This window comes from Grus americana, chromosome 1 (assembly GCF_028858705.1).
Source record: "Grus americana isolate bGruAme1 chromosome 1, bGruAme1.mat, whole genome shotgun sequence".
In the NCBI taxonomy this organism is placed as follows: Eukaryota; Metazoa; Chordata; class Aves; order Gruiformes; family Gruidae; genus Grus; species Grus americana.
In genome coordinates this window covers 202,343,628-202,355,559 of record NC_072852.1, presented here as the reverse complement: position 1 = coordinate 202,355,559, position 11,932 = coordinate 202,343,628, and the positions used below count along the sequence as shown (strand labels likewise).

Here is an 11,932-nt window from a genome sequence, read left to right as displayed (position 1 = left end):
TGGATATATGAAAGTAGTCTTTATCTTTTCCTCTCTCAAGATATTTATTCTTTCTCTCAATCAGTCTTATTTGAAGCTCAAAAACATCAGTGGGAAGAACTTTATTAGCTTCAGTGAATTTTGTAATAGGTTGTTTATTTAATGTCTCTAAAGCTGATTTCTGGGAAGTAAATGAATGAATGAATCCTATTGTCAGGAGACTTTTCCAGGATTTTCAGCACATGTAATGGCACTTCCTTTACTGAGGATTTTTCATGGGTTTTGGCTGAGCCAATCTGTGTGAGCTCATTGAAATATAAAGGCATTTTCTTCCCAGCTTTTAAATAATCAATTGGTTATAAATCAAACAATGTTTTTGCCTTTGAACTTCTGTGGTGGTCTTTGTTCAGCATGTGGTTTGAATGTCATAATCTATTTTCCAGACTGTCAATTTTATGATCAAAATACTGTAATCTTTTCTAAATTGTATGAGAGTTTGCAGAGGCTTCTATAGAGAAGCTTCTCTCTTTTCATCTCTGATATGCTAAAGGTAAATATTTTGCGTTTTAAAACTACAGGCTTAATACACTGAAATAACTCTTTCCTGCTTCCCAAACTATATTTCTGCAAGCAACAATTGAACTCTTAGAACTTTCTGAGCTAAATCTGTAAGCTTTCGCTGCAGTCATTCTTACCCAAAATGACTACTCACTGTGGAGCATCTGGTGAGCATCTAGCTAAAAATCAATGGTTTCGATCTCAGAGCCTCACATTATCTAATTGTAATGACAGTTATACAAGTCTGAAACTGTAAAATATATATATATTCTTTGATTCAGGGCTGAGTTTAGTTGCTATTTCACACTATTTTTCTCATAGAACAAAAGTGCAAGATAATAATTAAAAGTGCAAGATAATAATTAAAGGACTTATTTTCACCTGCTTTGTGAATTGTAACTTGGTTGCAATGAAATGCTCTGGAAGTATCAAAGATGCCAGGAGTGATGGGTGACTAACCAATCAGTCCTTTGGAAATTCCTCCACTGCTGTGGCTTGTGATTGCCTCCACACCCATATATTAGGTTCAAAAATCAGCCTCTCACCTTCCATAATTGTCTAGCTGACCTTTATGGGGATAAAATTTCAGCTCCCAAGCAAGTATAGCAGGAAATCTTATTTACCAAATGCTAATGGAAGTTACTTATGATCATATTCTATCCTACATACTTTAGTTTATACTTTTAAGAAAAAATTTATTGGCTGGGTCTTGTAATAATACTATTAGAAGGACTTTATTCAGGACAAAAAAATCATCTTCTTAGCATTCTCCTAAAGAATAGGTTCTTCAGATTCCTTAAATATATTAGTCCTGACACTTGGTTTCCCAGGCTGAGAATGAGATCATTGTTCAGAAATTCCCTCTGATTTCTTACAGCTTTGTGTATACACTAAAGAAATATTTATCTGCTAATCCTCAGTACTTATCAGTGAGGACATTTTTCTGCAAGAATCTTCCCTCCTATATTTAGGCTATTCGTGATGTTAAAAAGAGAACAGTAGCAATTGATGGCCATGGCCCAGATCTATAGCCCTTTTTAAGTTTTTTGTCTTCCTTTTCATGGGTACAGAGAACCCCAAAAGACACTTCTGCCAAGCAGCAAAATGAATAGCACAAATCCTCAGTGAGGGCAAGGCCAAGCCACATAATCAGTTTTTGCATTTCCCCTCTGGCTCAGGGGCAGAGGCAATGTAAAACCTTCTGATCTGGAGGGTTTCCTGGGTGGTGGCACCCAGTTCTGGTTGGTTGTCTCACCCTGTGGACCGTTCTCAGAATATTTTGTTGTGACCAAGTCAGATTGCCTGTTCTGAAATTTTGAGAGCAGAATCTATCCTGAGAGCACAATATATCCTTCACCCTCAGGAAATTATATGGCAGCGTAAACTCTGCATAAAAAATCCCCAGATTGTCCCATAGTCATAGAGCTTAAGTTGAAGTTCTACAGCCTCCACAGTTCAAGTGAGCCTCTGCGAACCTCATGAAGTTCAACAAGGCCAAGTGCAAGGTCCTGCACGTGGGTTGGCGCAATCCCTAGCACAATTACAGGCTGGGCAAGGAATGGATTGAAAGCAGCCCTGAGGAGAAGGACTTGGGGATGTTGGTTGAGCTGGCAGTGTGCACCTGCAGACCAGAAAGCCAACCGTGTCCTGGGCTGCATCAAAAGAGTCGTGACCAGCAGGTCGAGGGAGGTGATCCTGCCCCTCTACTCCGCTCTCGTGAGACCCCACCTGGAGTACTGCGTCCAGCTCTGGGGGCCCCAGTACACGAAAGACATGGAGCTGTTGGAGCGAGTCCAGAGGAGGGCCATGAAGCTGATCAGAGGGCTGGAGCACCTCTCTTATGATGGCAGGCTGAGAGAGTTGGGATTGTTCAGCCTGGAGAAAAGGCAGCTCCAGGGAGACCTTATAGCAGCCTTCCAGTATCTGAAGGAGCCTACAGGAAAGCTGGAGAGGGACTGTTTACAAGGGCATGGAGTGACAGGACAAGGGGTAATGGGTTTAAACTGAAGGAGGGTAGATTTAGATTAGATGTTAGAAAGAAATTCTTGACTGTGAGGGTGGTGAGGCACTGGAACAGGTTGCCCAGAGAGGTTGTGGAGGCCCCATCCCTGGAAGTGTTTAAGACCAGGTTGGATGGGGCTTTGGGCAATGTGGTCTAGTGGAGGGTGTCCCTGCCCATGGCAGGGTGGTTGGAACTAGATGATCTTTAAGGTCCCTTCCAACCCAAACCATTATAGGATTCTATGATTCTATGAATATGCATATAACTAGTCTGAAAATATTCCAGAGCATTTATCTCAGCTGTATTTCCGACATCACTTCTGTGTATTTCCCTTAAGAGCACTATTGCAAAGGATATTTTTATAGGATGTTATTCACAGGTTAAAAATTCTGGGTTCCACTCAAGTGGCTGGATGTACAATTCACAATTCAGTGCTTAAATTGTGAGGGTCAGCTACTCAAGCATGCCTATAAATTGCCTGGAACTAGGTCTGCCCTCAACTTGTCTCCTTGATGTTTCAGGGGAGGAAGAATTTCTTAAATACTGATTTGTTGTTGATTAACTTTGACAGCTTCCCTTCCTAACCTGAAATCTTCCAGAACTATTTTATTCTTGTTCTGTCCCTTCCCTGGTGGAAATGCTGTTGCTTTCATGAAAAAAAGAGATGGTGTCTGAGAATTATCGCATTTATTTTTTTATTTTCAGTTCCTTCATTTAAAAAAAAAAAAAACTTCTCCGTATGGAAACAGAAGATGTGGTTATTTTCTAGTGGAAACAAGAAGCATTTCATGGTCAGGAAGTCTGTGTGTGAATGAAAATTGGGATCATACTTAGTGGGAACCTTGAAGAAGCTTTTAAAAGCTGTAGCTCTTTTTCACATGGATGAAATGATAGGGTAATTATATTTCAAACTATTTTGGCAAGAAATAGTCACATCTTCATCAGTGAGTTCCTATATTCAGAAAATGAACTAAGATTTGTTACTACAGAATTATTTGTTGCAAAGCCCTCTATCCTGAGTTCATGCTTTCCACCATGAGTCTTACTCTCTCCATGCATGGAAAGCAATTTCACCTCTTCATCTTTCCACCTCTCAGAGATGTCAGACCTTTGTATTTATCACTGGATGCTGTGAAGATTCATTAACACTTATACAAAAAAAGTACCTCTGTTTGCCCTCAGGGTCAGCAGGAAGGATGGCTGCAAATATTTTATGATTTTTTTGTGAAAAGTGGGCTAACCTGCTCCATTCCTTCCCAAATACGGACTGAAGGATCTGTCCAAAGGGAGGAATAAGATGGTGAGAGGAGCAGCCACTTAGCAGCCTGGAATAGCAACTCCTTTGGAAATATGAAAGAACAACTTCTTTGTAAATACAAAAGACAGTCTTCCTTGAGAACTGTGTTTCCACAGCTATAGGAATAAATGATTACCACATGTGCAAACTCAACTCTGGCTGCTTTGAAAAACAGCAGTGCTGAGGAAGCACTCGCCTCGCTTCAGCATGCTCTAATACTTTGAGTTCCACCATGAGGGCTTCAGAGGACACATTGCCCATACAGTGTCTGGAAACATTTGAAACCTCCTCCCCGCTGCTGTGACTAGTGCTTGCTGGACATGGCCAGCACAGGTTGCCACATCCCAGCAAACTTTGCAAATCCCAGCAGGTTGGTTTGGCTGCAGGAGCTTGGCACATTGCATAGCTCATACTGCTCAGGGGCCTGTTTTTTCTCTCTCCCTTTACACCAGGCTGGTCTTAAAAGCCCCGTTCAGGCCACACAATCAGGCCAAATCCCTCCAGAGTCAACACACAGTAAGGAGCAAGCAAGCAAGCAATCCTGGTGGTGATGCATCCCATCCTCAGCCAGGCTCCTCTTGCTCGCCAAGCTTGCCACTCGCTCTCCTCTGATGGCAGGAGCCGTTCAGGAGTATCGGCCTCCCCAGAGCAAAGTACAGCGTCTCCACCTGCCCGCACGGTTTGCTCCCCTCTGTCTTCCTCAGGCCCTCCATAGAATGTACAGTGGATATACTTTACATCACAGTTCCTGAGATAAGTGCCATAAACATGTATATATATAAAAAATATGTATTATATAATAACCTTCAAGCACATGTTCATATCTAATTAGATATAAGAATAATTATAGTATTTGCTGCTGCAATAAACTATGTAACAGGAATGTAATACTCAAATAAGGTATTAACAAGAGGCAAATATTTTTTCAGCTTTGGTTTTGCATACATATAGACATTCTAACCTCTGCATAATGAACCCTAAACAAAAGCCATGTTATGATAGGGTTTGGCAATTTGCTGAATCAGAGTTTAAAAAAGCGCTCACTCAGAACTGAACTTCAGTGTAAACTTCTTTTAGGATAATTGTTTAGTATAGACCCACATTTGAACAATATTTCTAAAAGAAATGCAGTGCAGTACAATAAAGGAGAGTATGCACTGCCTTCCTAAATACAGTATGCACCGAGAAAAGCAAAGTGGCCAGGTCAATCTTCCATAAATGTTACCTTTCACAGGGATAGCTATCAACAAAAGTAAAAGGTCTTTCTGCCCTAACTATTAAAGAACTGTAAAAACTGTAGATAACCTTTTTCACATCCATAATTAGGAAAATTGAACTAATGGCTTCCCAAACAAAGTATGAGAAGACTGTCTCCTGCTGGAGCCCTTCCTCTGTGGCAACAAGGGTTGGTCACTTCACCAGCTGGGTATCTGGTTTGATAATGTACATCAGCTCATTTGTTTCTGTACGAATTCAAATGACAAATTATTATGACACTTATTAGAAATGTGGGTAGGCTGCTTATAAAATACACTGTATAAAGATATGATTTTGCTATTGTAATGCCAAAAATCAGTGCACTTGGTCCTAAATTTTAGTGTCTTTGAATTTCTCCCTCTATACATGCTAGAAAGACCGTGAGACTGAAAAAAATTTACCGTGCTGGATCTAATTAATTTCACATTGTACTTCATTATTTTTTAAACTATGGAAGTTTGTGTTTTGGTGTTTTTGCTTCATACAGATCAATTGTAATACAATTATGAAAGAACCAGCCACAACTTTTTAATGCACTATATAGTATATCTCATGCAGCTCAGCATGGTGAGTGTCTGTCGCTGAGCTTTAATACTTGTATTTCTCACCCACCTAAACAGAAGGAATACTGGGTCTCTGATGTATGTTTGGGATGTTAGAGAGTTAGGCTCAGAGAATTGGATTGCGCCATCACTAGTAGAAGGCCCCAGGCTTTGCATTGATCTAACAGTGCTGGCCTCAGGACCTGTCTGGATTGGTCTAGGCTTGAGCTTTTTGTAGTTTTAGCAGTTGTCTAGTAGTCAGATGACTATGTGTTTTAACCTTATCTATGTGAAACTGTGGTGTAACATATGCTGTTAACTAATTGACAGTGATCTAACACGGAGTTATTCTGTGTACAGTGAACTACCTATGAACCTTGAATAAAAATGTAGTGTCACGAAGCACAAGCACGGGTGGCCAGCAGAAGCCCCAGGACTGTTATCACAAATCACAGTGCCTATGGGGGTGCAGCCTCGTGGAGGCAGGTGACACCAGGAACAGAAAACCAAGAATAAACCAATGCATTTTGACTAGACTTTTAATATTTTAATTAGACTAACAGTAATTTTTTTGTGTCCATGCATAAACTATGTTCCCTTTCTGTTCATAACTAAATTGCCTATCCACCAACATGTCTCAGGAAAGTCTGCATGGTGAATTGACCAATACAGAAAGAAACAGTTTTTTGAAGGATGCTTAGAATAAAAGTTTAAAATAATCTGAAAAGGCTCTTGGAGAACAAATCCATTTGTTTGTCCATATGAGGTAGAAAAATATAGATATAACCTGTAGGAAAAAGAATTTTATTAAAATAAGAATGTATAAGGAGTTCATTAAAATGTGTAGTTTTAATTTAAAATCCCGATAAAGAGAAAAGTATATACATCCTTCTTAATTACCTAACTGTAAACTTCTTCCATACAATATTCTGTGAGATAACTGTTAAAAACGTATTCAAATTCTGCAGTTTTTAATCCTTTTTAAAGGCTGAGGGGAAATTTGGGCAGGTGAAGCAGCAGTAATCTCACCCAGCTCCATAAGGAGGTACCCTTAGTTGCTCTCTCTCCTAAATCAGATAAGGATGTGGGATACAGGCTGTTCATCTTTGCCTAAACTCAGGTCACAGATGTATTGCCCAGCATGTGATAATGGAAAGTATCTGTACCCAACACTTGATGCCAGAAGCACCTTCTCCAAAAGGAAAATATGTGCTGGAAAAGACCAGAGGTGGAAAGAAGAGGAAAAAGAGAATTCATTTTTAAATAGTTGCTTGACAAATAGAAACAATTATGTTTACCTGCTTTTGATAACTGCTTAGAGATCCCAAGGCATTACATTGTAATACTATTAGGGAAACAGGATGAATGTGGGTATATTATATTAATATCTGATAAACATCATTATTCAAGGCTGAAACAAATAATTAAAAAATATTTAATCTCTCTTCTGTGCTGAAGAAGAATCTCATAAATCTCATTGTGCTTCCTTCCTGAGTATGGAAAATAGGGTAATTTTATTCAATTCAGGGTAATGGAGATGAATTAAATAAACATAGAGCTCGATTTGCCAGTTTACTAAAGGAGCAGAGAATGTGTTATTCTTCTCCTATTCCTTCATGGCCACATGTTTAAACAGGGACCAGTATGGGATCCTCTATTCCCTCTCCAGTTCCCACATGTTTCACTGGAAGTTTTACCAGTGCTGTTCCAGTGCTTTCATTTTACAGTGCTCAGTGATTCAAAGCAAATGGGGCTCTGTAATCTTTCAGTCAAAAGACCTGTCTGAGTCAAGAGAACAAGGTATTTTGAATAGAAGGGAGCTCTTATCCCCAACAGATTCAAAAGCCACCTTTGTAAAAGGCGCTGTTTTACACCGCAGAGCTATGCCCAGGCAGGTGTAACTGGAGCAAGGCTGCCCCAGGTTCACTGATGCTGCTAGGCAACACCACGTTTTATATTTATAATTTTAGACTCTGATTCTTACATAGGCAGATTACAGGCTCGTAGGGAAGCATGTGAAACCAATAATAGGCATTCTGAAGTGTCATTGTAATTTGAATGCTGATGACGCTTTATAATGTATAATCTGTACTGTAAAATGAAAGCTGATAAGTATTAGACATGTTTCCAGTATCTGCATGCTTTGTAAGCACAAAACAGAATTTTCATCAGAGTGTGTGGTAGACACAAACACATAATGATAAGTGTCAGTAGTTTTAATTAATTGAAAACTCTGTTATTTTCATACTGATTGCAGAATTATCTAGTATGGACTGCACTTTCAGAATATCTCAAAGAACTTCTCAGGTTGGAGAACATCCCTTTATAAGAACTGTTCCTGTACAAGAACATTTCAGATCCCTGTCATAGGGACTGCGTTCATCTGATAGCGTTTTGCCAGAATCTCTTACCTCCATTTCTATAAAATTAACACCATAGGCCCTGCTACTGCATAAGTTTTCAAAACCAGAACACAATTGGTGAACAATCTTGTGTTCCCTTTTCAAACAATGTCTTAGAGGGTTTCTCCTATCCCACAGTGGAAGACCAGGAACGAAAGCCACTAGAACATTGTGCTGGGAAGGTCCCAAAGACAATTTCTTTTCAGGTGACACCAAGTTCCAAACAGCAATTTCCTACATATTTATTGAATTTCTTTTTATTTAAATGAATTGATTTCTATACCCAACAGTAGGTTGGGTCTGTGTTTGTCTTGCATGTTACCAGACAATTGTATGAATCTGCTTCTGTGCAGTTTATGATCAAAAGTCTATTCAATTTTTCTGCCTCTTGCTCAATTAGCTACACTTGCGCCATTCTGTAAATCTGATCTTGACTGAACGGGCTCTTCAGATGAATGTCATTTTATTCACTAGTTTTAATTACTTTAAAACTTTAATTTCTGACTGATTCATATTTTAACATATCAGATGCTTCAATTCTTGGACAAACAAATTCCATTTAAAACTTTAATTTACATAGATAGGTATGGGGGAAAATAAATACTGAGATTCCCAGTTCTGTATAAGAAAAAAATAAAGAAAAGCAGTATTGTTTGAGGAATTGCGTACGGATTTACCACAGAGAAACAGTCACAAAACCTGAGCAAAACAGTACTTCAGAAAATTACTTCAGATACAAAATGTTGGAAAAAGAGTTAGATTGAGATCTCCTGCCAAAAAAAAGTGAGTACATCAGTAGTAATCCAAGCAGCAGAAATTCTAATAGTTGAGCTGTCAAATTTGAACAATAAGGAACACCTTTTTTATTTAGGAGCTGTTACTCCTAACCAGATTTAATCAAGCCTTCTCTCTATTTGCATAATTTCTTCAAAGATCTAAGGATAATGCTTTGCCATTTTCAATCATGGTTTTTTTACATTAATAAACTGCTTCTATCACGTGTCTCTTTACAGTGCTACATAAGAAATTTGTCTTCAAGAAAGCATAAAAACTCTCTGAAAGCTTGGCCTTGTTGGCAAAATTAAAGACTTTCTTCTGAACCAATGGGTATGTGCTTCTCTCCGTGAACTGTGTGTAGCGGGTAGAACCCAAATCCTTAGCCTAAAGCTGTAGTGGCACATAAAATTATGGTGTTATGGGAGACATCTCCCACTTCTGTTCCATGTTATTTTAGGCAGGAATAGTTAGCTCTCCTGTTCTGCTTGCTTGCCTCCACTGTTTGACTTCTTTTTACATTCACATAGCAAACGAGAGACTGACAGTCCCATGCAACACCTCTTCCCAGTTGTCGTGATGCCCTGCTGACTTTCTGTTGAAGTTCATGTGTTGAGGACAGAGTATGTTACAAGATCAAACTCAAAACATGCTGCAATAAAAACAGTAGGAAAAGGCTAAGAGGACTTACTGGTATGTGGTCGGACTGACATTGATGCGGCGTGGGTGACTTCCTGACTCGAACTTGCTTGCAAGGGTGACATTGTTCCCAAAGAGGCAATAACGTGGCATTCGTACACCAACAACACCGGCCAGCACTGATCCTGAGTGAATGCCTATCCTCATCTGGAAAAACATGAGATCCCTGTCAATCTGTCTGTCTTGTGCTGCCCACAGTAATGTCATTAGCACTTATTTACAAACCACACACAGCAACCCTTTCAAAGAAATAAAAACCAAAGAAGAAAGAGTGAAGTGGAAGAAAACAGGATCTCCCATTCCTTTAGCTTAAATCAGGCGTGGTTAAAAAAAGGACAACAAAAACATGGTTATCTTTTTACTATAACTATTTTCTTCTTCTGTGCATGTTTGCTGGAGACTATGACAGTCAAAACAGGAGTCATGAACTGAATAGGATGGGATGACCAACAGTTGCTGCATTATCAGACATCTAATTACACAAATAGATACATTACAGATGGTTAATTTTGTCACCACTTCTAACATAGGCTTTAAAGTAAGACTCAAATTTTCTCAAACTGGCAGAAGGAGTAGTGAAGTGAATGAATATGGTACTTCTATCTTATTTGTATTATTTTGTTCCAAACTCCTCAAGGTCTAAGGTCTTTCTCACTTTGTCAGACAGAGATATTGCAACGATGAAGATGCCGGAGATTAAGGCACCAATGATTGTAAAAATAATTGTATCCCCCCCCAAAAAATATGGAGGAATAAATCCCCAGCAAATTAAAAAAAGCCATGTGACTATTCTAGCAATCATCCCTTGTAACTGTCAGAGGTGATTACATTGATCTGTAAAGCTTGCAGTCACCATCCAAGTTTTTTTCAGAGCGAATAATCAGAGATTTATCCTGCAGACATTTTAGCAACCAATTATGCTTTCTTACAAATAAAAAAGTCTTTTTCTCTTGTTAACTTCATAAAATTAAAAAAATGAAGATATTTATATACTGTGAGGATACTCATAGCAACTGGACATCAAAACGTGAGACAACATGAAGACAATAAATAGCAGCTACTAAAACAGGGTCTGATGGGGTCTGAATGAGTGGCTTAACTAATACTACACTCTATACTGTCCTTTGAATTACTCAATTCACACTTATCACACTGTGCTTTTGTCTGTCAATCCCCTTCTTTTAATAATACAAGACATATCTACTCAAAAAACAAATTAAAAAATCATTGTTAGCATTTTTTTATGTTAAGACAAATGCCAGCATTTTACAACCTTGGTGTCCATGAAGTTCTACAAACATGTGGGAGGCCACATTATTTCACTGACTATAGTTCTTCCCATGTGTCCAAGACTTTTACCATGCAGCTAAGCACTCTTTTCATTTTGTTCCTCTATGTCACAGACAATGGATATAGCATTCTATCTGCTATACACTAAGCCCATGTGTCGTTCTGCATTCACTGTGATACTACTTACAACATTCCCACAGGCAACATAAAACCTTCAATCTTCACAATAATGCTGTTAATTACAGACTAGGATTTAAAAAAAAAATCTGTGAATAAATAACACCCAAATTTAAATGAGCTTTCAAACCTTTACTACATTTTTGAAGGCAGCTACTGAAATCCTTCAAATACTCTATCCTATTGGGCTGGCAAGCACCCACAAACTTGCTTTGGCTGTGAACATCTGTGCAAACCCATCACACCCACATTATTTTGGTCATATTTTCAGGCATGAAGATTTCTTGCTTTTGCCACAACATACATTTAAACTCTATTGCTCATTTCCAGTGAAAAAAAGTGCTCCTGCACTCAAAAAGTGAGCAAACAGCCCTTCTCCATATTAGTGAGGTCAGTACTTGCCCTCAACAAAAGATTACGAACAGAAAGCCTTGTTCACTTAACAGCAAGTACGCTGTGAGCTTTCAACAAATAATAAAGAACTAATTTACAATGTCTTGTTTTTGTGAAATGGGAAAAGGATTAGTTATTTTGTACACAATTTTAAGAACAGAGCTAATGCTACCTATTTGTTCTGCTACTACTCTGCACATTTATTTGAGAATCACAAATAAACTACTTGCTCTGACCTCTTCTAAGGTACATTCAATCACATGTGAAGGCCAGATTGAAACTATAAGAAGAAGCACTAGCTTTGTATTGCTATTGGAAAGTGGAATGAGATCATACGTTAGAGTGGGAGGAAAATCCAGTAGCAAAAAATGTACTAAGAAAATAAAATTTACTTTTGTAATAGATACAGTGAAAGCTAAAGTTGGTGGTGGTTGTTTTTCTGCTTTCACTCTTGAAGTGCTTCCTTTTATGTGTCCACATAGTTTTTATCATTCAGGGCTTCAGTGAGAGAGGACTTCCAAAGGATTTCCAAAACCATCAGGATTTCCAAATTCTTAGTAGC

General features: G+C 38.6%; 1 protein-coding gene across 1 annotated transcript in view; it reads right to left on the bottom strand.

Moving 5' to 3' along the window:
* Positions 1-11,932, bottom strand: part of GUCY1A2 (guanylate cyclase 1 soluble subunit alpha 2) — a 180,433-nt gene that overhangs the window by 20,164 nt on the left and 148,337 nt on the right. Inside the window, exon 7 of the mRNA XM_054820216.1 lies at positions 9,503-9,657. Within this exon, the coding sequence (XP_054676191.1) occupies positions 9,503-9,657 (155 nt within the window). The remainder of the gene's footprint in view (positions 1-9,502; positions 9,658-11,932) is intronic.